General features: G+C 42.5%; 1 protein-coding gene across 1 annotated transcript in view; it reads left to right on the top strand.

The window, feature by feature from the left end:
* The window catches only part of LOC145980202 (dipeptidase 1-like), a 122,721-nt gene that overhangs the window by 76,765 nt on the left and 19,671 nt on the right, over positions 1 to 26,285 (top strand). The window contains exon 8 of the mRNA XM_083113230.1: positions 23,461 to 23,637. Within this exon, the coding sequence (XP_082969356.1) occupies positions 23,461 to 23,637 (177 nt within the window). The remainder of the gene's footprint in view (positions 1 to 23,460; positions 23,638 to 26,285) is intronic.

The raw sequence follows: 26,285 nt of genomic DNA, 5'->3' as shown, positions 1-26,285 counted from the left end.
TGGTTGTTGTCCTTCCCTGTATGGAATAGCACGACCACAAACTCTGGCATATCGTATCGGATGCTGTTAAACTGTGTGGTCAAGTCAAATTCAAAATGGTTGCCGGAAGCAGGTTTCTGCACGCACTGGTAACCGTAAAATTGGATGGGTACTTGGAGATTCTTCAAAATGTCTGCTTTGTACTTGAGAGCGTAGTTAGTTTCGTATTCCACTACGAGCATGCGCAGCTCCATGGACTGTATGATGCACTTGGCAGGAGCGGGTAGTGTGTTGGGAAGTGCTGAACCGTCTGCACTCAAGGTGCTGTAACGCAGCAGCGCATCGTTGTCGTTGGCGCTTCTGCGAAAAGTGAGGCGCAAACCACCCTTCCACATAATCTCTGCGTAGTCGAAGAAGAAGCCTGGAAGCAGGCGTATGGGAAACAGTACTGTGTGACTTTGAGTTTCGATTTTTGCACCTGCTTCGAATCCCCCTTCCTGGTAGTATGCTGCATCGGTCTTGGAGAGTTTCAGTGTTCCTACAGCTGTAGAGGTAATCCCGGGGTAGTCACCCCTATCGATGACGGTGCCATGCTTTCTAACTTCCACCTGCGAGAATAGGTACGGCACAAAATTATCTACAAGTCTTAAATTTGCATTGGCATGGAATGCTTCGCCGTTGTCTCTTTTCACAACATCAAATTTGATATACAAATCAGCTCTGTGAGGGTGAATGAACCCGTCCCCGACGTCCACGTCGTATTCTATCTCTCGATTCGCTTCATTGAGGTTGGCAAACGTACGACGATTGGGAGGGAAGGACTGCAACTCGTAACTTTCGATTTGCTCCATGATGGTTATTTATTATATGTTAATCTCCACGACAGCAGTGGTCGTGGCTCCTGCAAAATCAAACACCTCTCCCTTCTCGTTGGCAATTGCCAATTCTATGTTGTCTATGCGATTACGATATACAGGAAAGTATATCGGTGGGGAGGGTGTGTAGATAATTGGCTCCATGAACTCAGAGTTTGGTTTGAACGTAGCGATAATACCTGTCTGCTTGTGACTCCTTGGGATGCCGTCCGAGGATTTGCTGATCATAAATTCTGCCACATTGCAATGTATGTTCAGAGTCTCGATGGCTAGAAATTTAGGAATGTTAGCACCGATGTGCTTGATGCCAGGTTCGAGCTTTGTGTTGTACTCGAATCCCAAAAGCTTTCCGATGGTACCCAGGTCTACGGTTTCCGTGGCAGACACTAGTTCCACCCTGTGAGTTACAGAATTTTGCGACAGCAATACACTTCTTGGCAATTGAGCCTGCAAGGTAGACAGGTTGTACTAGCCAGGGGTGATGCTGATTTTTTCGCTGCCAATTTTGATGGTATTGTTGTGTACCGTCACATTAGGTATCAGGTGCATGCTGTAGAATGCACGAAGAGCAATAGATTTAGGATAGATGATATCGTCATGCAATGCGAGTTTCAGAAGCGAAGTCTCGCTTGTGAGATGGAATACTCCCATAGTGCTTTAGGTGCCACAATGCTTTCTGGAAATCCTCGATTGTTGGGTTATTTAATTGCGAGAGGAATACAAGCATGGAAACGCAGAGATGGCCAAAATTCACATCGCTGAAACCCTGGATGCGTTCGTCATTGTAGTAGAGGTTGACAACACTGAGATACTTTACCAACCCAGCAGGTGGTGTGCCTCCGAATGAATCAAAAACAAATGCTTGTTGTTGGCTTTGAGGTAGCATATCCAATGTGTACCTGGATTTTCGTAACTGTCCAGGTTAACCACGCCACACTCTTTTTTCTTCACAACAGGGGGTAGAGAATCAGACATGAAAATGCCCCTGGAGTGCTTGATTCCCAACGGATAGATCAGAGATTCAATATCGAGGTTGGATAGGGGTTATTCTTGTTTTAAAACTTTTCAAAGCTTCGAGGTTGTTTTTTCGCTTTTTGGTCATAAATTTCCCCTTCTTTTCCATAGCCAGGTTGTGCCGTTTCTGCTCTTCCAGCTCGGCATTGTTCTTCTTTGCGTCGATGACGGTCTTGGCAATGGCGGCACTACCTCCTACCAAGCTGCCTACAGAGCCCAAAGCTGCCAAGATAGCCGGGATGCTCAATATGAAACCTCCAGTCTTCTGCTGCTTTTGCGAACCTTGTAACCTCCTCAACTGATTAATGCTAAGCAGCAATTTCATTCCATGACCTTTTACCAAGCAGGAATGTTTCTTCTCGCGCTGCTTTTTTGGTGAGCAATCCATCAAGAGCTCCGAGAGACTTGAGGTTTGTGTAGGATATCTGGTAAAACACGCCCTTGGGTTTCATGGTTGCTATTTTCACAGGGTGTTATTTATTTACAGCCCCCACCCCAATTTTCGTTTTGTGTTCATAGTGATGGTCGTACCCAATGCAGCAACCCGTTCACCTAGCGAGGCATCTCTGCTGACGAGTCTCCCGAAAGCTGCATGCTCCAACTTCCTGTCGGCATCGCGTGTGTCGCTGCATGCTCCAACTTCCTGCGTCGAGATCTGTGTGTGTGTTGTAAGCAATGTCGTGATCCTTGCATGCAGCATCCAGGGGATTCACTCCCTTGTCTCCTCTCTCCAGTCGCTGTTCGAATTTGGTACCGGGGCCGCAGTACTGGTAACCTGGCAGGTGCATCTCGAAGGGTAGCTTGTTGATAATATCGTTCAAGAGACCTCGACCCTCGGCTACATTCCAGAATTTGGGAGGCAGGGTGTTGATGATTTTGATAAGGTAGCTTATACCTTTGATGTCGTTGATAATGAAGTTGGCAAGCTTGGTGCTAATCATTTCCATGATGCCCACCTTCTCGTTGTGGAAGTTGCGATTGCCTGCTTTTTCTTCGCCTGCGATAACCAGCGATCGATCTACAAGCATCCTTACGTCGTCTACTTAAACAAATTCCTTGGGCAAGGTGTTGTAGAGTTTGACACCGCTGCCAGTCTTGAGCTGGGTCCATATTGGCTTGATGAGGTTCCTGTACTTTTCTCCACTGCTAGATTTCACGCGATTCTGTGTTGCATTGTTGTTTTGGTACAGGGTGTCCGTCATGATCAAAATTTCTGAGTAACTTTGGTAATCCTCGTCTGTATAACCTTTAGGTTGCTTCTTAGTGATAAGTTCCCACAGTCCCACCGTGCCGGGATACCTGGTCCAGCTCTTCTTCTCTCCCAAATTAACTTTTACATCGTCACCCTCGAACGTGACTTTCGACTTTCAAATCTTCCAAGCCACACCCTCGTTATATTCCATGGTCGGGTACAATCCGAATACCTCGTCTTTTTCGAATTTCCCGGTGCTTAAGTAATCCCTCGCCAACGGACCCAGCTCGACTAGCATTTCCAAAGAGGTACTGCCTAGGGCATCACGTCTCGGAGCCGGAGCAAGTTCGAACGGAGTAGTGTGAATGCTGGATATCGGTGTAGGTATGGTTTAATTTCGAGCAGTAAGTGGCACAAACTCGTTGATTAACTCTTTGTTTTGCTCGGTGACATCTTTGGTTTCTTTACCAAGTCCACTGATGGCATCGATGATAGGTTGGTCCTGACGCTTTTTCTCTTCGTAAATTCCACGATTCTCGGATTTCCAACCCTTAAACCGTTTTGACAGGTAGCTACGCAGCTTCAGGTTGTCGTCTGAAAGTTTGCGTTTCATTTTTTTTTTGTATGTAGTTATTTATAATAGGTCAAGACTTTTCTTGTAACGTTGCAACGTTTAGGAAATTATTAATTTTGTTTCTGTATTTTCCGTTATTGGGTTTCCTCGTCATGTCTATTGTGACAAATCCGAAATCATCTTGGTTCCAGCATGAAGAGCAACATTTGGAAAACTGATTGTAGTTTATGTAGTCCCCATCTACATAATCATCGTAAGCGTGTTTTAAATTGGTGTAGTCTTGACGAAACAAACAAATGAAATTAGCATTGTCTCGGAGTAGCTGCTTGGGGATTTGGGAAAAAGTCTGAGCAAGGTAGAAGCAGTCCATGCCTCTGTGCCGATCCTGAGTAAAAAATTGCGAATTTCGTTCTGGTTCTCCAGGATCACATCGTCAAAAACCACCACCAAATTTTCGAGACAGCAGTCTAGTGGTAACACTTCAGAAGCAAATATAGCTATGCCTAGTCCCTCGTACAGTTTCGACAGCTGGCGATACTTCGGTTGCTCCAAACTTTTGGAGAAAACACACAGGTGCCTGTTCTTCCAGTTTAACCTGTTGGGTGCAAGAAGAAAATTATCAATAAGTAACCTTGTTTTTCGACATACATAAGGTCTAACAATGAGGCAGCGAATGTTGTCGGGTAGAAGCTCGCCACTTTTCCTATACTGACGTTCCGATGGAAAATCTGGCAGTCACCGTACTACATCCCAAGCACCCGTTACACAATTACCTCGTTTGAGTCTTTCCAACTTTTTTCCTCGAGTCCCAGCCATTTCGCCAACAATTTGTCGCCTTTCCTACGTAATACTTTTTCAATAAGATATGTGTCGGGGTATTTTGTTTTAGAAAGTTCCTCTTCGTAAAATCTTCCTTTCAGAATTTCGTCGCGATTATCTTTTATTTTATACGGGTGACGGTTTCCGGGTAAGGCTCGAACTACGGTGAAAAGTTCCGTACTCCAATTTTTAGTGAAGCCTTTTTCAAACGCACGCTTAAATTTACTGATTCTCACCTGATCTTCAATTTTGTATTTCTGTTTCTTGCTTGTAAAATTGAATGTTGAACAATAAACCGTTGAAATTAAACGCTGCTCGTCAGATTTGTTGACGTCAGCTGGTTTCATGTTTATCGTGCGATGCAAACTGTGATTATAGCTGTTAACGAGTTCCGGAAGCATGTCGAGCCACTTGTAATTCCCCTGAAGCGTGAATTGTTTCCACATGCGTGTTTTGATAGTTCGGTTGAAACGTTCCACTATGCTGGCTTTGATGTGACTAAAGGTAGAGTAATGTTGAATATTTTGTTTTTGAATAAATTGCCGAAAGACAGAATTGTAGAATTATTTTCCGTTGTCTGTTTTTTTTTGGGAAATCGAGGTCTCATACCACTTTCATTGAAAATAGTTTTGAATGCTTCCACTACACAGGTTCCTGTTTTTGCCTTGAGGGGTAATGCCCACGCAAATTTTGAAAATGTGTCTATAACGGTGAGAAGATACTTGTATCCCTTGTTGGTTTTATGTAAATTTTTTAAGTTGCCACTGCTCATTTCCACAAGGTCAGCTTGCCACAGGTCATGTATGCCTTTGATTACTACTTGCAGTCGTTTGTACTTTCGCCGTGCAGATTTGTGCAGCTCATTCACAATAGCCTGCCTAGACATTGTGTGAAAATAAGAATATAGCTTGGATGGGATTTCTGGCTGCAGACAATGCCGGGTTTTCTATGTACAGCTTCTCACCTATTTTAATGTCGATAATTTGAGTGGCATCTTAGGTATAGACAGTCTCGCGAGTTTCGGGGTGGTTGAAATCGACCAACTCCACTCCTCTTATTTCGGGCTCGTCACCGATGTTCGTCACGGTCATGGTTGGGTAGTGGGTTGCGTGAGGCAAAGACCAGTAGGAAACCTTGACGAACTGAAATGTGCCAGCGATGAAAAACTGGTGATATGCTTTTGCAGGAGTCAGCATGTTTGGCACCCGGATGAAAGAGCGAGAAAAATTCCCTGTTTGGAATGCTGTACAGTGGACATGAGATTGTCGATGCTGCCGTTCATGGTGTTCACGTTGGTTCGAACCTCACTCCACCTCCTCCAATCTACCGTTCACCGATTCCAGATGCTCCTCATTAGCACGGACAACAGTGTCGTAATCGGGCTTGATCTTCACATTGACAATAAGCCTCTTGAATTTTTCGTTTAACTCATGTAGTTGGGTACAGAAATTGGTTATGGCCGATTCCTGGCTCGCCTCGATACTACCAATTTGCTCTTTCACATTAGCGATAATCTGCTGTAGACTTTCCACGAATGTCAACTTGGAGCTCTGGGTTGCGAGGTTGTAGAACTGGGTTATAATTTCCGCAAACTTCGCTGATTTTCTGGTTGATAGGCAAAGGTTGCAACAGACTCCCGAAGCAATTCATTTTCGGTTTGGATGTTTTTGATGTCGTCGGATATGAGTATTCGGTTGAGTGCCCTCTTCACGCTTTTCAATTTCTGCGAGGTAGGCAGGGTGGTCACCGTGTTTTGTAGCGACTCCAAAGCTTTTTTCTTCGCGTCCAACTCTGAGGCAGCAGCAGCAGCGCGTATGCCTTCTTGTAATTGTGTTATGTCGCCCTGGGTGGGGGTGGATTGTTGCAAACTTTCCAACTTAGTCTGTATGTCGTCGATCAAGTGATGAAATTGCGACAACTCTGATTCGGTGTTTAGATTTTCCAACTTGGGATCTGCTGTTGGACGATGGCCAGAGTATCCCTGATGCCAGGCAGTTTGGATTCCAGTGCTTAGTGTACGTTTGTCAGATCATTTATAAAGACAGCAAGAGCATCCTCAATATGGGGTATGGTGCCTTGCAACTTCCCGAAATCTTCGTAGGTCTCAAGTTGGAGTTTGATGTTTGCCACGCTACGGGCAATTGCATTCAGCTCGTTGGACGAAGGTAGATTGTCGATGAAGTCCTCTAGCGTTTGGAGTTTAGTTTTGACTTCGGTCATGGATGCATGCAAAGCGTCCGTTTGAAGCTCAGCCTTAATGCTTTCCAACGTAGGAATTTCGAACGATTGAAATTGTTTATGCAATTTGGCAATACTTGCATTCACGCGATCGTAGTCATCTTGAGTCTTGATGCTCTGGATGATGGTTTGCAGTTCAGTCCGGATGGTGCTAGTTTGGTCTTGCAAGTGTTGCTTCAGCTGTTCAACATCGGAGGTCTGCGTTTGCTGCAGCTTCAAAAATTCGTTCTGCAGCTTGCTTATGTTCAGCACAAAGTTGTCGAAGTTGTCTATTGACACGAGGTCGGTGTACGTTTGCAGCAGCGATTTAATCTCGGCGTCAATTTTGAGTACGTGATCCAGGCACTGAGACTGCAGGCTGGCTTTCTCTGACTGGAGGCTAAAGTTGAGCGTGGACTGCAGGTCCTGCAGGTCGCTTCGCAGCTTCTTGACCCTGACGTCAAGCATGAGAAGCTCGTCGCTTTTCGTGTGGCCAAAAATATCGTTAGGCATTGTTGCTATGGTTATTTATTACAGGGTAGGTGATTCGCATCTCCACAAAAAGAGGGATGAGTTTATCGTAGTCGTCCAAGAGCTCCACGTACAGGCGATCGCCAGCAGACACATCGTACGTAGTGGTACTGTCCATCCTATCACGCTTGATGCGATAGATGTTCTTGCCGGAGGAAACCTTGACCTCCCTTTGTTCTCAGGTTTCATGTTGAACTGCAGTTTGCCGGAGATGAGGAACCGGTAATAATTCAAGTTGTTGTTGAATACATAGAAAGTTTTGCCCACATCCTCGTCGTACTGGGTCAGAATGCTATTCAAGTGTATAATTAACAGACCGTCAAGTTTAGATAGCATGGAAGGCAGGAGTTCCTTGAAGCTCGACGACGACGTAAGCTGGACGGGCACTTCCATAGCTTGCTTCCTGATCCAAACAGATTCATAGGCATTGTTATTTTTTTTTTTTTTTTTTTTGAGTTGATAGAAATATTGCCAGCCGTAAGGTTTGTTTCAAGTAAAAAAAATAATCTTTTTTTTGTATGATATAATAATTGAATTTTTTTGTATGTGTACGATTTTTTCTTTAAGTGCATTGTATGCATTTCTTACTACTATTTAAACGATAGTGCCCCCAAGGCAACGTGTGGATCCCAAAAGTCAAAATACATTTTTTATCATCATGCGGATCTAATGCTACTTTCCTAACTTTGTTTGTTGTAATCACATGGTCTACACTTTGGATTGTTTTTCCAATCGTAGCAGCGGCTTCAATTCCTTCACACAATCAATATAGTCTTGAAATGAAAGTTTGTTTTGTACATTTCTTCGTGATGCTGTTCTCAGTTCTAAATGTATTCATTTTGGAACGCAAACCAGCAAACTCGAGAATGATGTCACCGTTATACTGGTCTTTTAATTTACCTAGAACTTTTTGTTACAAAATGGAATTCCAAATCTGTTCGGTTGAGGGTAGGAAGAAGTATCATAATAATCAAGCAAGGACGGATTTTTTACATCTTCATATAGATTGGATGTTTTAATGCTACAAATAAAACTGTCGGTGTCCATGTAAACTAATGAAATGCTATCGTTGTAGAAAGGATGCATAACACTGTAGTGAAATTGAAACATGTGAAGTTTCGATAAATCTAAAACTGTTGCTCCCACATAAATTGGTTTTCTTAATTTTTTCACTTTTATATCTAGATTGAAAAGTGACAGATTTTCGTTGTAAATTTTTCATGGATTTAAATCTAGGATCAGCCACCCACTTACTGCATTTATTTTCATCTGAAACCAATCTCACGTCCACGCGATTTCTCACGTTCTCCATTGTTTTGCCATGTACAGCATTGTTTATCAATTTGAAAAAAGCTTTGTCTAAATGAGAAGTGGCAACTGTTCTATGTTGTGTGTTTGTTTCAATGTATGGTTTGAGCCACTCGGAATGTTTAAACCTGAGGACTCTTCTAATATCCAATACCTTAACACGCATCGCAATCAAAAACTGTAGACTTTTGTAATGGAGAACGTATCTTTCTTTTTTCTCCAAAGTTAATAAAAGCTTGCGTTGATTAGAATTAGGTGGACATTTAAGTTCGGATGCCGGTGGCAAATCGGAAAAAATATCATGCAAATTGTCTGGAAATTCAATATCCACTTCTGCAAAAAAAACAAATTCACAATCGTCAAAATCAATAATATTTAAGGAAGCTGGTTCTATACATTCGAAACCTCCATTAGGAAGTTTCTGTACCATACCATATTCATAGAGATTATTAACGTCGATGTAAAGAATGTAACTCGATGGTTTATTCACATCATATTTTTCTTCCATGTGCATGTTGTTGGCTTCTGCATGTCTCTGTGCACATTGTACCATCCCACCCCGAATCCCTCTCTCGATGAAAAGTAACATGTCTACATCTGTTAATAATTCTAACTTAATTTTTGTTTGCAACAACATTGCAGACCAAACTAATCCCGGGAGGCTGAAGAAATGCGTAGGGTCCAACTTATAAATAGACATTGACGTTTTCCTGAATGCTTGAAAAACATCCGCAAGTATTGTTACGTATAATTTCAAATATGCGTTGTGATAATCTCCGAATGTTTTACATTCTAGTTTATCCCACATCAGTTGTGCATGTTCGTATTCTATGTCAGTAATTCCTGCTTTTCTCAGTTGACTGAAGAATTCTTTTTGAGGAGGGAGAGTGTCGTCATTTCATTTAGATTCATTGTTTACATATTCATACGGATAAATCCCTTTACTTCCAATCAGTTTTATATCTATGTTGGGAAAACTAGCTTTCGAAATTTTGAATTGTTCGTCACAGAGTTTACTTGCTAGAGCGTCCAAACTTGCAGAGAGAAATCTGAACGAGTCAAGAAACCTCATCTCTATGGTTTTATTTGTCCCCGAAATCTTAACTTCCTTTCTTATAGAAATGTGTCCTTCTCCATTTTGAGCAAGAATATCTTTTTTGTGTGTGTCATATCCAAGTTTCCGAATTAAGAAATGAAAATCGTAATTCGATCCATTATGAAAAAAATATGGGGACAAATTTGGGCTTTTGAATTTTGAGGTTGCAAACCCTACAGATTCCGCTGATGAAACGACCGTCTGTGTGCGAATGGTGAAACACTTTACGATTCTCGTTCGTGAAGTATTGGTTGCACACTGGACACTCGACAGTTTCATCAAATATTTTTTGTTCCTCTGATGTCAACAAATTCATCGGTTTGGAAATTTGCAAGCAGCTGCCAATTTTCTCAACCTCCTCTTCCATCTTTTCAAAAAAGTGTTCGATAACATTCGGTCCACGGTATACACATGGTTCATTTATTTCATCTTGTCGTACGACAATGCGTACAATCACCCGATTGTTTCAAATTAAGGGATCGTAGATAGGCTATGTGAAGCCTGATATTCAAGGTTATTTGGCTGCGAGAGGTGTATCGTAAGAGCGGGTATAACTCTGAAAAGCTACGTCTACACTTAACCAAGCAAGGGGGCTAGCCCCGTGAAATAAGAACACTCACGATTAACTTTAAACACTACAATTGACTGGTCTGGCAAGGGTGTGAGAGAATGAAAGACAAGGATAGAGGAACGTTCGTTACCTGTAGATCTGGAAGTGACGATCGACTCGCTGGTTCGTTGATGAAACTCTCCTGAAATAAAACTCCTTTCCGATATTGTACTACTCCTCGCTGTAACTCCTTTTGTCACGTTCGGTAACAACTATTCAGGCCATAACTTCCTTAGTTCAACAACTTGTATAATTCCGAGGCACTAACTGTGCACGCGATAGATTTCAGATACCGACTGGGGAGAGAAATATTCTCTCAAGCTATTTAAACGAAATTCGAACTTCGGCCGTTGAGAGAACGCGTCTCTCAATAACGGTGCTTTCAGCGTAAAGCTGTGTTTGCAGTATCTTCCTGCGATTCCGGAAGAATTCGTATCAGCGGTTTTTTACATCCGCTGAAGATCGCAGGTGGCATTTGCTTGAAAGAAGCTCTTTCCAGCTTCTTTCATACTCGGGCCCTTTTTATGAAATGATTAGACTATCGGACTATGGCGCCCGGGGTCCCGGATTCGAGTCATGCCTTCGGCATGATACGACACACCTGCCTGGGGCAAAAAATTAGGTTCACGCAGGAAAGTTAATTTTTTGTAACGCGAGCCAGGCCATACCAGTCAATTCTAGAAAACAATTTATTTACACCAACCCCCCAAAAAAATTACTATTATCGTTTTGGATCTCCAGTAAAATCTACTCTTAGGGCCACTACCCACAGGGCGTTCGACGTGTCTATCAAGCTCGCGCACATGATAAAGGCTAATCTCACTCCGAATTTGTCGCGGCGAGGAAGATAAAAGTGAAACCTAGCTCTCACCTTTGTATTCCCGTGCGCTTGGTGAATGGTATTGCCGATTCCGACACGTTATTGGAACCTGACGTGCCGTTTCAACAGAAATCTGGTTTATTAATACCCCGGGCTATTTTAAATGCCCAGACCAACCTTCTCTGGATTAGCAATCCATTGACGCACAAGATTGCCATTCCCAAAGGCCAGCGTCTTGGTTCGGCTGACGCTTGGGAAATCCCGGTCGCCCCGGCCGACCCGAACGGGGACAGGGCGTGTGACACCGCCGGAATATATCCCACCCCGGCTCAGGTGAATGTCACGACAGAAACTGAAGATGCAAGTCACGCATCTTCGGTTGACAAGCAGTTCGACATTAATCCGGACCTTACGCCCATACAAAAACAACAATTATTGCAGCTCTTGAATAACTATTCCCACGTTTTTTTCTTGGTCTGAAACTGACGTGGGTCGAGCTACAAATTACGTACACCGCATTCGCCTGAAAGACAATGTTGTTTTCCGATCAAGGCCGTACCCGGTGCCCATTCATTTGAGAAAAGAAATGAATGAGCAAATCGACTCCCTGTTACGACAAGGGGTCATCCGGGAATCTACGTCCCCTTACAACTCGCCTGTGTTTCTCGTGCGCAAAAATAACGGGAAATACCGCATGGTGCAGGATCTTCGTGCACTGAACTCTAACACCATCTATGATGCGATTGGTATGAACGATCTCAATGAGACTCTATATCAAATGGGCGGCAAACGTTTCTATTGTAATCTTGATTTGCACCAGTCGTATTTTCAGTTACCTCTGTCGGAAGACAGCAAGCCATATACGGCATTCACAGTGCCAGGAAAAGGTCATTTTGAACTTAATTTTGCGGCAATGGGCGCAAACACCAGTCCTGCAGGATTAACAAGATCGATTCACTTGGCTTGTGCACAAATGGATCCTTCCACGTTCGCCTCCTACATGGATGATCTGTACTGTTTTGCCGACGAGTTCTCGGTCTTATTGACCACCCTCGAACAACTGTTTAAGTGTTTAGAGGCGGCCGGTTTGAAACTTACCCCTTCTAAATGTTCCTTCGGTTATAGCCAGATCATCGCCCTCGGGAACCGAGTTGGCCGTTTCGGTTACTCTATCTCGGATAAGATTATCGACTCTATTACGCACTACATCCAGCCCAAAACCGTGCGTCAGGTGCGCCGCTTTTTGGGTCTTACTTCCTACGTCCGGCGGTATATTAAAAACTACTCCGACATTGCAGCACCGCTTCAGGCTTTGGTAGGAAAGAATAAGCGTTTTCAATGGGAAAAGGAACAACAAGACGCCTTTGAAGCATTAAAAAAGGCTCTTATTACGGCCCCCGTCCTCTTGCCGTATAAGCCTGACAAAGAAGTTCGGGTTTATACTGATGCATCGACTACCGCGATTTCCGGGATATTGATGCAACAAAACTCCGAAGGGGCGTGGCTCCCTTGTGCGTATTGTTCACGAAAATTGAAAGATCACGAGACTAGGCTCGGGATCATTGAACTTGAACTGCTGGCCATTCTTTATACGTTAAAGAGCTTCAGGTTCTATCTTCTAGGACGCCATTTCTTTTTGTTTACCGATAACAAAAGTATAACGTATCTTCGAACCGCTAAATCTCTCTCCCCTAAACTCTTACGTTGGTCGTTATCGATAGATGAATATTTTTTTACGGTTTCCCATTGCCGCGGTACTCAAAATCCGGCGGACCCCTTGTCCCGGGATACTGGTATCGAACCGACCGACGACGCGCCAGAACTGGAAGAGACCAAGGTTTTATTCATGCAGGATAAAACCATTGATATTGCCTCTCATCAGCGCGCGGATGAAACCCTCGGCAGTATCATTCGCATTTTGGAGGATCCACAGGGGGAGGGCAGCCGAGCCCCCGCCCCCCTCCAACGGCAGGCGTGTTACCATTCCATCGAAAATGGGTTGCTCTATCGGCTCCATCGAATGGCCTCGGGTGCACAGAAGCTGCTGTGCATACCGACCGCCCTCCGTGACACGGTGATTGAATCTCTCCATTCATTGCCGACCGGAGGCGGCCACATGGGTTTTTCCAAAACTTACAATCGAGCCCTCAAAGAAATTTATTTTCCCTTTATGAAGAACTTCATACAGCGGAAAATCAGGGAATGCGGAGTGTGCCAAGCGAATAAGAAGCCGCCCGGTTATCCGGCCGGCGAGTGACTTCAGTGGCCCTTATCCCGCTTCAGGACCGCTCAGACATAAATACATACTCGCGGCGACTGACTTTTCAACCCGGTATATGGTCGCACGTTCGACTCCCGACGTGTCGGCTCAAACGGCGGCCGACTTCCTGTATGAAGAGATTATACTCCGTTGGGGGGTCCCGGAGACCGTCCATGCGGATAGAGGAAGCTCATTTACTGCTAAGCTTTTCCAGGAGTTGAATGAAAAGCTAGGAGTAAATCTCAAGTTCGCGCCTAGGGCGTGTCATAATTCCTTGGGTATTCAGGAGAAAGGACATTGCAGTTTGCAACAGATTCTCAAGAACTATGTAAATTCGTCCCACACTAATTGAGAAATGTATCTTGGCCCCGCCCTCTTTTCTTATAATACGGCCCGCCAGCAGAATTTGCGTTATTCGGCGTTCTATCTTTTGCATGGTTTCGAACCCCGCACTCCCTGGTCCGCGATGCTCCATAGGAGCGTGTGTGCAAGCGTAGAGAATGAAATGAGATTTAAAATCCTGGATAAGGCACGTGCAGCGGCCGCAGAACATCTCCAAGCTCGCCACCACGCCGTTAAGCCAGCTTATGACCGACGACATTCTCAAATCTCGTTTAATAAGGGCGATGAAGTCCTTATTTTCGTTGCCACCCAGCGCATCGGAACTTCTAGAAAATTTTCGGGACGTTTCACCGGGCCTGGTACTGTAATCGAACGCGTTCACCCTAATTCGTACCGGGTCCAATTCACGAATAAGCGGGGACAGGTGATTATTGACGAGATTGGAATACAGCGCCTTAAACTGTATCATCCGCCCCATGAAGATTAGCGAACACCGGGAATAAGGGAAGGTTGCCACACCCGCTCCTCCCCCCCTTTAGCTACTTACCGGCGGTCACCTATAACTTTTGCTATATATCAGTGGTCAATGAGCAGCAACGATCAGACAGGCAATTTTTTTTTCTCAATAATTTTAGCTTCATACATAAATCGTTAATAAATAAATATCTCCCTTATGCGAAAATGTTGTGAAAGGTATTGTTTTTCGCCAATCACCGCAGCCGCACGTAGTGCAGACTGTACGTCACCCACACCAGAAAAATGAAGGTCACGAATAAGTAAGAGATTTAACACTAAGAGTGTTTATATGTAGCGCACAGTGTAGTAGTCTCAACGATATAAGTTAACAAGTAAGTTAAAATGCGCTTATTATATTATATACAAGTCCCCCCAGGGGCACCTTCTGTTTAACAGAGGGGAAAGGACGACGTATGCCGAAGGCTTTTGAATTTTTTATCAAGTCGTGTGCTGAGCACACGATAAAGGACTTCCACGAAGTACATTCTTCACGAGTTTGGTGTGCGGATGGACGAAACTGACGTTAAGAATACGTTCACATTTTTACGCATATTATTTTTTTTTGCATTGCAGTGGAAGGATTTAATAGATTTTATACAAATAGTACCTTTGTCGCTTGCACGGGAAACTATACCTCACCGCACCTTCGTAATAATTGTGCTCAGAGTTCATTCCAGTTACATTAAAAATAGAGAGGTAAATAACGACGACAGAGATTTAAAGGTGCTGCTCCAATGAAGAGACAATGAATAAATAAATCAGTGCATGAAGCGAAGTCGGCTTCATTAAGTAATTAAGCGACGGATAGATTATTATTATCCCGTTCAGTCAGAAGAGTTGTGGCGTGCTCCCACACTTCAATAAGTATATTGTTACTGACAGCATAGACCTACAATATGGCGTTACTTGTATCATAACAGTTTTAACTTTGTTTTTCTCAACGGTGCAAGCGTTAAGTTTTAAAGAAATAATTCGTTAAGCACGTACTTATCACTATAGTTTGGTACTTTCATCTTTATAACGATAATAGAGATTTGTTTATTTTTACTTAGAAGCTGCCTGCTTCATCGTTTCCCGCTCACGACCCGCTTTCACGCAGTCTCCTGCTGCAGCTCATATTACTAGGACCATAATAAGCGAAAATACCATCGATACTTATCACACTTATGAAAACATAGGCTTTACCATAGTAAATGCGGCCATACATATTAGCGTACTATTCCAAGTCAGTGCACACTCGGAGCTGGAAGTGCGTACTCAACACCACGCTCCGCGCTCCTATGTCAATGTGATCCACCCTCCCGCGAACGCTTGCGTGCAGGACGAGGTCCTGGATTTACCAGCGCCGTTTCACATTCCCCAAGCGGGGGAAAGGCCTATTTCATTTATCGCCCGTCTCTCGTATGGTGACCTGGAACTGCATTGAACGGCGTCTGAAATTCTGCTGAATTTTCTCGACCCCGTGTTGGTAATCAGGAGGCATCTCCATTCGAATCCACGCCGGGAGCGCCCGCCGTCCCAGCTCGCTCTCAAGAACGAAACTTTTTTCGAAGTACATTCGTTTGTTCCCTGGCACATTTTCTCCGCGCACCTCCCGTGGCAGAAACCCTCCCCCCCCCTTTCCTTCGTGCACCCCTCAGATATCCCTCAAGGGAAACCTCACCACTCGCCTTTTCGCGACGGCCGATCCTTTGCAGCCACGGAAAATATGAACTTTGGCCGGAACCGAACCAAGGTTGCCAGTGCAATGTATTTCCATTTTTTTAAGACAGTCTCGCTTGACTCAACGGTGATACATCCACACGTAACCTCCTTCGCTCCCCCCCCTTTTTTTGCACATCAGCAGGATAGGCGATGAGCTATTTCTCTGAGCTGCTTCTCTCAGCAACTGACCTTTGCTCCACTTCCAATCAGCTCCCGGCATTACAATTCAGTGTTGCCAGCCCTAACGCTCTGGTTTCCAATCCGCCGTCTTTCATCGCCTAAGAACAAAATTCACTCAAGACGAGTTACAAATGAAACGTCGCCAGTAGCTTTCGGACTTCGGACCTCGCATGCGCCTGGGAAAATCACGTTCCGCCGAGGAATTCAGCAAAGACAGGACTCAAATTACTTTGCCAGAGCCGTGAATCCTGCACGACGACCTGTCTTCTGTACCCTCCTATGCCAGGTTCCATAATAATTGCTAGCCGCAACAAGGGCACAATTTTCTATTCGTTCACTTTCTTAGAACAGAGTTTTTTTTAACGTAAATACAAATCATGGAAGCGAATATTCCACATTGGGTTTTTACAATTTCGTTTCGTTGAATGGTGCTTTACTTCGAACATTGCATTCTAACGTTTACGTCAGCCTATCGATGTAACTCCTTGACATTTGAAAGCCGTTTATTCACTTGATAAGTGACACTTTTTTTAAGGGTTATTAAAAAAAAAGGGACTGCGTCCTACAGTGCTCAGCCATTTTCCTTCCGAATTTTATTGCGTTAATTCCAGGGAATTTGCATTTGGGTTACTTTTTTCAGTGCCATTCAGAAAACTGTTACATTCGCTAACCACGACGATAATATCCGACTTTCGGCGGTACAGTTTCAATTATGTTTCAGTTATTTATAACTTCCACACTCCCTTCTCGTGGCAAGCAGCCAATTATTTTACTTGTTTTAATTCTCGACACATTTAATTTAATACCTGTAATTCATATATTACGCTTATGCTTTCAATTCTGCAACAATAAATTCTCGCGTTTTAGAACAACGTTACAGAAATGTATTCCCTCATAGTTTTTTTTTTAAGGGGCATCATCTTATGAACATTAATTACATTTTCCTTCGTTTATTGCGTACGCTCGCCCGTAATGGGACCTACAATCGGTTACATTCTCGAAATAAATCGTCGCTTGAACCGATACCTTTGATTAATCGCAACGCATCTTATTAACATAGCATTCACGCTGTCGTGAAGGAACATATGCAATACCTTATTGCCCTTGTGTTTTTGATTCATTTTCGAACCCCCATTTTATTCAAATTTACGCCATCTTTGTTTTTTTTGTCAATTTATTACCCCTTGTACAATAAAGTAATTACTTCCCCCCCTCCAATGCCGTCAACGTTGATTACAGAGGACGGGATATTTCATTTGGTGCAAGATCGTCACCACCCGCGGGAAAATAACGTCCTTTATCAATTTATTATTTTTATTATTGTTATTACTGTTATCGTTCTCGCCACGGTAACACGTCCCCATCTTAATAAATAACCTTTGGGCTAGTGCTTTGCTTTTGCAATTGCATATCTTAAAGAATAACTTTCAAACTTAACCCCCCCATATACCTTGTGTTTTATTGCATTTTTTTTACATTTTCTAGATTTTCGCTTCACTCGCGATATTTTGGATTTATTCAAGAAGTAACGTTTCAGTTTGCACCCCTACCTTTTTTTTTTAAACGATCTGGTCTGGTTTTCCTGTTCATTTTTCAGCTTCCCCTTACCCTACCTTTTCACACCGTTCGTCTCAGCCCAGCACGGACTGTTGCTGCAGTTTGAAGCAGAGATCACAACAGATGCATCCAGCATCCCCAGGAATCACCATGTTCCGGATCAGCATCTTCCAGAGGTTCGTCTCCTCCAGGACAAAAGTGCACCCCCTCCCTACTGGAACTACCATTCTTGCGACGCGTGATCACCAGACGTTTTTCGAGTCCAGCAGTGCACTCCACCCCCCAGACTTTTCATCTTTGTGATCAGCACCCTTCAGAAGTGCATCATCCGCGATCACCAGAAGTGGTTCTTCTACAGCAGTGCACCCCAATCCCCAACGACTCATATTAATTAGTGATCAGCACCTTATAGCAGTCATCAGTGTTGGTGGGCAGCAATCACCAGAACCCCCATCAGGATTCATCACTTTGGAGAGCGGAGTTCCTCCGACCCCCCCCCCCCGCCGTTAGCTTTTATCATGGGGATGACCATTACTTACCAGATGTCCCCCCCCCCCCCCTGAGTCATCAGTTTCGTGACCAGCAACGCCCCAGTGCCCTCGTCACACTTCAGTGATTCAAGTTGCAGCCGCCGTCCTTTCGCCATTCTAGGATCTTCAAGACGACACCTTCCCCCTCGTCGAGTCTTCACTATTTGGCGCCAGTGCCCCGCATCTCCACCACGTACAATCACCCGATTGTTTCAAATTAAGGGATCGTAGATAGGCTATGTGAAGCCTGATATTCGAGGTTATTTGGCTGCGAGAGGTGTATCGTAAGAGGGGGTATAACTCTGAAAAGCTACGTCTACACTTAACCAAGCAAGGGGGCTAGCCCCGTGAAATAAGAACACTCACGATTAACTTTAAACACTACAATTGACTGGTCTGGCAAGGGTGGGAGAGAATGAAAGACAAGGATAGAGGAACGTTCGTTACCTGTAGATCTGGAAGTGACGATCGACTCGCTGGTTCGTTGATGAAACTCTCCTGAAATAAAACTCCTTTCCGATATTGTACTACTCCTCGCTGTAACTCCTTTTGTCACGTTCGGTAACAACTATTCAGGCCATAACTTCCTTAGTTCAACAACTTGTATAATTCCGAGGCACTAACTGTGCACGCGATAGATTTCAGATACCGACTGGGGAGAGAAATATTCTCTCAAGCTATTTAAACGAAATTCGAACTTCGGCCGTTGAGAGAACGCGTCTCTCAATAACGGTGCTTTCAGCGTAAAGCTGTGTTTGCAGTATCTTCCTGCGATTCCGGAAGAATTCGTATCAGCGGTTTTTTACATCCGCTGAAGATCGCAGGTGGCATTTGCTTGAAAGAAGCTCTTTCCAGCTTCTTTCATACTCGGGCCCTTTTTATGAAATGATTAGACTATCGGACTATGGCGCCCGGGGTCCCGGATTCGAGTCATGCCTTCGGCATGATACGAATGTAATCAAAACTATTTGGTTCATGAAGCTGATATGGTTTTGTGGAGGAAATTTCTGGATTTGGTTTGCAGGTGGACAGTGGCTTCAGAAATGATTCCAAATCTGCGACGATAATGGCTGGATGATCAAACAAAGCCTTGTACATTTAGAATTCTTCGACTTCGTTCTTTTTGGGCATCAACATTCGAGCTGGTTTGTTTGCTTTTTAAAGTATTCAGTACAAAAGTTTTCGCTTCACGCAAGAAACTAGGAATGTCCGGCTTGCCTCCGACGTAAATGATAAATCCTGAAGTCGACCATTAAATGCAGACCTAACAGGTTTATATTTATTATTAAATTTCATTTGTTTTGGAGCAGAAGCTTCAATTGCAGAATAATCAATTTTTCTTTTCAGTGTTCCTTCTCCGGTCGATGGTTTGCAAATTTTCAAATGTCTACTTAGATTTCGAATGCTAATTTCTTTTCCACATTGAGCACAGGCTTTAGAAGGTAACAAACGATTTGCTCCGTTACACCTTGTCTTATGTATCGGTAAATTATTTTTTGAAATTAGTTTCCTGACACATTCGATCTTATCATTGTTACAAGTAAAACAGGAAGGTGATTCCATTTTTTTATAGGCTTTAAAATATGAGCAAACAAACGATAGAAATTTAGGATATGTTATTGATATAAAATTTAAAATTTTTATATGAAATTTAATGGGATATCACCAACTTAAAATTCAACCTGATAATACTACTCCCTGTGAAAAACTCTATGACCTTACTTGTTTTTTTCCACCAAATTATATGCTTCTAGTTTCCTATACTTTGGTGGAGCCCGTTCAGGTTCTATCCTCCGCGATGTGGGTTTCTCTGCCAATCCAGCAAAGGTAAGAAATCAGCACTGTGCTCTGACTGATATAGATTTATAGAGCCAATAGAAATCTTGCTTACTTAAACCAATCAGAAAACACCACGTATAAATTATTAGCCAATCAAAATCTCTGTTTTTTTAGCTATCATATAAAAAAATGCAAAATATCCCAGTTTCAATTAGATCCATGTGTCTGAATCGAAGAAACCGACAATTCGTATATTCTCATATCACTGTATGCTTTCCCCCTATTAGCACCTCTTTTGCTGTTGTTGCTCCATTAATTTTCACTAATTGGCAATTTTCTTGAAGAGGTCTAATAGAACAAGATAAGGCGGTTTGAGAAATATGCAAATTTAAAGATATTTTAGCGAATTACGCCGGCATAAGCTAAGTTCGTATTGCTACGTAGAAGGCCTTCGTCGTTGCAAGTCACCTAACCCATTCACTGGCAAAAAAAAAAGTTAAAAATGTTGACGTACTGAAAAAAATGACTTGTCCCCCTCAAGCAATCATCGAGTTCAGACATTTGCACATAGATGGCTCTGTTATTGTCCCTTATCAAATATATATATATATATATTGGAATATCTCTAAAACGGAGAGAAACAGGCAAATTCTGTTTACAAATTTCTAATGTCCACTCGAAGATAAGTAAAAGTATGAATACAACCTATGCTCGGAAATTAAAAATGGCGACTGGAAGTAGGTTTATCTCTTAAACGGTACGAGATAGCCAAAATCTGTTTGCAGGTTTGTAATGTGCACTCGAAGATAAGTAAAAGTATGAATACAACCTATGCTCGTAAATTAAAAATGGCGACCGGAAGTAGGTTTATCTCCTAAATGGTACGAGTTAGCCAAAATCTGTTTGCAGATTTTTAATGTACACGAAGATAAGTAAACGTGTGAATACAATCTATGCTCGGAAATCCAAAATAGCGACCGGAAGTAGGTTTATCTCGAAAACTGTTGGACATAGCCAAAATCTGTTTGCAGATTTGTGATGTACACTTGAAGATAAGTAAAAATATGAATACAACCTATACTCGGAAATTTACAAAACAGAGTTCATAGGCATTGTTATTTTATAGAAACATTGCCAGCCATAAGGTTAACTGGCCCCCTTCCCCCAAATCGCATTACACACATGTGGGGGACAGAGGTATGAATGTTTCCGTCCGTGGCATTACAAAAGATGAGCTTGCTTAAAAATGTTGGTTAGCATGCAATAGATCAGTATGTTAGAAAAGACAGAGGAGAGGGGGTTAACAAGAGCATCAACACTGTACCACCACTACTATTGCCAGTTAGCATGTGTTAGATCGTAGTCATTTTTCACCAACTCTCCATCTTACTGCATACTTATCATCTTAGAAGGCTACAAAATATTACAGCATAGATCATAGTCAGAGCTGTCAACTTCTATTTGTAGGTTAGCCTCGCTCACCCAGCGTCGAATAACATGGGTACCTGGGGGAAACCCGGGGGGTAAAGGCGGTCAGGGGCGTGATGCTGATCACATCACCCCCACTCACGACCGGATCAAGAAAGTGTGGGGCGTTACCCCCACACCCCCTATACGCCTTCATGGCGTGGTGCTATGCACAGGGGAGCACTTTTTACCTCGAATGTGAAATATCATATGGCAAAATTTAAAAATATATAAATTGTGAAGCAACTTTCTGGTACTAGTCAGTGTTGCCAACTTCTATTTGTAGGTTAGCTTCACCTGTGAAATATCATATGGTAGTCATCATGTGGTCCCTCCAAAAGTAGTGGGGGCATTGAACCAATTCCACGACATACATCGTGAAAAGGGGGCTCACACATCATAAAAAATACATCGTAGCCGTTTACGCTAAGGACCCCCACCTACAAAAAAAAATGCCCCCAAATACATCGTAGGCGTTTACGTTGAGGGCCCCACCTACAAAAATAAGGTCCCAAAATAAGATTGAGCAAAAAATAGGGCTAGAACATCGTCAAATGCTATAAAATCAACACAAAATCATCAAAATATGTCACAACTGAGGTTAAATACTAGGCCCACCTACAAGGATAACAAAGAAACAACCATTTTAAACATTGTAGGTTATTTTAACCCGTAAAAGGATGTAAAAAAGTGAATAGGTTAAGTTATATCACGTAATATCATGGCATACCTACAAAGAAGAGGCTCCAAAAATGAGATTGAGCAAAACATAGGGCTAGAACATCGTCGAACGCAATAAAATCCATAAAAAAATCATCAAAATCATCAAAATATGTCACAACTAAGGTTAAATACTAGGCATACCTGCAAGGAGGGCCGTAGAAACAGAGGCAGTGGCTCATAAGTTACTGCACGTTGACCCCAAACACTAATTCTTCTTACAGGCACTAACCTACAGTTGAAAATATATGTAGATCAGCAATAGGTCTGTGCTAAAATGAAGTAAACTTGTGCAACCCTACATTCAGAAATATACTAGATGAAAAAAAATATGGCATTCATTTGCCTCTCCCTTGTATTAAGTAGACACTGGCTGCCATGAACCAATATTACTTCTATTTTATATAACACTGTTATATTAATGCTGAAGCTAATATATATAATATACAGCATCTTTCTGAAACTAAAACTTCTAGTTAGTACATAAGAACTAAGCAATGCACTCACAGTCACCGCCAATAAAAATACAAGCTTCGCAGCAAGACGTCGTTATACGTGTTGCATAACTCTACGGCGGTGGCAGAACGTGTCATTGAAAATTTTCTACTAAAATCTACTAATAGCCGAACAGTTAAGTAAAAACTATGACGCTTTTCAGGGAAGCAAGTATCTCAGGATGTAGGTGCTCTATTTTTATTGTCGATGACTGTACATTTGTATACCTGTTTACAATGCATAGATAATACAACTACGACAAATAAAGCTATACATGTATACATGAAGATTAAAATACTCCTGACATTGTACCATTACTAACAAAAAATGATATAACTAATATTACAGCTAACACTACAACTATCTTCTATCCTAAAGCACAGCGTAGTGCTGGTCACTTCACTTCCCTCTATGGCCTAGTTGGAGGATATGTGGAGCCTCACATACATACTCCCTTCCCTATTGGACTTGGGGGCAAGGTGTAATACGCAATATAGAGTTTGGAGTTTACATAAATACTTAATATTAATGTTACGATATGAAAGTGAAAAATGCTTATATTGTTGTTTCATATAGAGAGGGCTCCCACTAATATTTTATGGTAATAAAGTTTTGTAACTCTAACAGCATTTTGTCCTACTTAAAATTAGAATCAAAGTTATATTTTCTGTGAATTACACCCTGTGGCACCACCCTTCCATCACCCGCAACTCTAACACTATTACCTTTAATTTACATTGCACCTTCCCAACTGTGATGTAACATATCCACACGTGTATGATTAAGCTTCTTTATCTTCCTCTGCGATTTGCAAAATTGATTTCTGACCGAATTGTTAATAGGTTGAACTAATTATAAATTATTTTCTGTTACAGTTAATAATTCAAGAAATGAATCGGTTGGGTATGATCGTTGACCTATCCCATGTCTCAGTTCGAACAATGCTGGAAGCTCTGGAGAAAACCAAAGCACCTGTGATATTCTCCCATTCCTCTGCCTACGCTTTGTGCAATAAAACAAGGAACGTTCCGGATTATGTTCTCAAGTCACTGGTAAGTTTGAAAAAGTTTGATCATAAGGGAATGGAAGCGCTGCTTCTATTATCTGTGTTACTTAAATAACATGCTGTTGTTTTAATTGTTTGGCATATTCGTGTTGAATATGCTATCCTCAGAGAGACTATTAATCTTCCCAGCTGTTTGACATTCCTGTTGGGTGATGACAACAGTGTTTTATCCAATGTTTTTAGATTTTTGCGAAGATCTGGTCTCTTCCACCGTCTGTGAGGAAGCTTTTAATACATTTTGGCTTTCTAATGTGTTATGCTTGTTTTGTTCAGGTCTTTTTACAACATAGCACTTTTAATTTTTACCAAGGGGCTTTTTACAAAATGGCCTTAAGTACCGACGCACCCAAAACTTTAAATTCAATAAATTAGGTAACATGTTCTGACTATTTCCAAAATAATGATGATGATGACAATTCTAATAGTTTGTTCGCGATGTGGATTGATGGCGATTGGGACCCTCATTGGACCGTCGTCACAGTCTCCAGGATGGAACCCGTTCGGATGAACGCCTCGACTGCCACAATTCGTGTCTGAAGAGGTGAACATTCCATAACAGAATCAATTGTCAGACTCACTGCCTAAGCATGGAAGATTTCTGCGGACTGACATTGGTAGATACAATATGCATCACCCTGTACATATTAGCTATATTATGCAATGAGTTAACATCGCACTATTAAATCAGTACCTGCAGGAAATTTACCTGTCTGGAAATCCCTATACCAATTAACAGGCACTGGGAATCAGGCCCGTACCCAGGATATTTTTTGAGGGGGAGGCAAGCCAGAACCGTGGATTTATATATATTGATGAAGGAATTGGGAGCATAAAGGTAGAAACATTAATTTGCCTCAAACATCGCTCAGAAGCTCTCAAGTTGAACGCTCATTCACCCCACATTCCAACGGATGCAGAGCCGAGCAACAAGAATTTTCCACTTGGCTCTGCACAGTCAGCAAGGCAACGGCCCTCGCCAGCGGTGAGTGCACCTCCACTGTAAATTTCCATCTGCATCCAGGGATACCCCAGGTGCACAGTGGAGGTGCAAAGTCCACCAACCTATGACTCAAATCCAATGTATAAAACCCCTGGAGTCAGTAAATCGATCTCTCACTTCGCTCCAATTTCACCACCAAACTGATCGACGAGAAGACGACGACGGCCTGCTGAGAGATCCCTACGTTACGAGGCGGCAACAAGCGAGAAGTCCATAAGCAGTCCGGATTAAGCCAGCCGAAGAATCTGCAGTTCATTTACAATCAAGGCGCCGAATTGCCTGCCGTCTCTTATCGTCATCTTCGATCTCTCCAGCGGACACCTGTCACCGTCGCCGACGCCAGAAGCCGAGGACCAGACCAACAGCAAGGGGTGAGTAGCGTTCAACACCACAGGCTCCCAACAATCCTTCATCAGCCTCCTTAAGGGTAGAGGTGGTTAGCCAAGTCAAACTTAAGACCTATTGTATTTATCTGAGCTACGTCCCGGCGTGACTCGATCCAGTACCTTACCCGACGTCACGCTACAATATATATATATATATTATTGCCATGAAATATATTTCAATTATTAAATAATTAATTAATGTAATTAAACATGTATAAATAAATTAATTTGATAGATTTATAAACTAGAAAATTTATTCCTTTAACAACTAGTTCAAAATGTCGAGAAATTAGACTAACTAACTAACTCCCTAGCCTTCTTAAACCCGAAGGTTCATGGCTGCAGCAACACAGGCCTTCCATCTTTCCCTATCTTGAGCAAGATCTATATACTCTTTTCCATCCCTACCGATTTCCCTTAGGTCCATCTCAACGTTGTCCCTCCATCTTCGTCTTGGCCTTCCTGCAGGTCTCTTACCACCAGATTTCCCAACAAGAATTATGTAAAATCCTCTTTCCTCTCCCATTCGTGCCACATGGCCTGCCCACCTAAGTCTAGACAATGAATAAATTAGACAATAGGTGAAGTGATTTTAATAATTGTGAGATTTTATTTAATTATTGCTTTATATAAATAATGGTCAATAAAATTTCATACTTTTATTGTGGTATGTTTCTATAATAGTGTAAATCTGTTAATGGTCCCTCGAAAGGATTTCAGCTCCCAGGACGAGAATAGATTTTCGCACCCTCTGCAAAGGATTTGCACACCCTCCCCCCCCCCCTGCCCGGATGAGGTTAGCATACTTAGACAATGAAGAAATTTTATGTGCTAATTTTTTTCCGTTGAATCCGACGAAAATAAAACTTAGCATTCAAGAAATGTGGCTAATAAAAGGTTAGTCGGTTGTGCACCTCCCACCATCTTCATTGAAGCAGTGTGTGTTATTGTTCACATCTGCAAAATCGATTGCAAAGGATAGTTTATCAGTTCAGTTATCTTGGTAGATAAAGATTAGCATAGTGCTGGTGCAAAAGTGGCAAAAGGGGGGGCAACTGTATCACTATCGCCCCTAATAGCCGCCATTGTCTATGACTATAGAAGTGCGTTTTAACCGCATGCTGTTACCAGCTCTAAAGACAGACAGACAGAGAGAGAGAGCAAGAGATGTATGCAACACACACACACACAGACATTATTCTTTGTTTTTCCTTCTTTGTATGCGTTTCTGATATTATGTTTAGTAAA

This window comes from Lepisma saccharinum, chromosome 27 (assembly GCF_977018435.1).
Source record: "Lepisma saccharinum chromosome 27, izLepSacc3.1, whole genome shotgun sequence".
In the NCBI taxonomy this organism is placed as follows: Eukaryota; Metazoa; Arthropoda; class Insecta; order Zygentoma; family Lepismatidae; genus Lepisma; species Lepisma saccharinum.
This window is presented reverse-complemented; position numbering and strand designations above follow the sequence as displayed.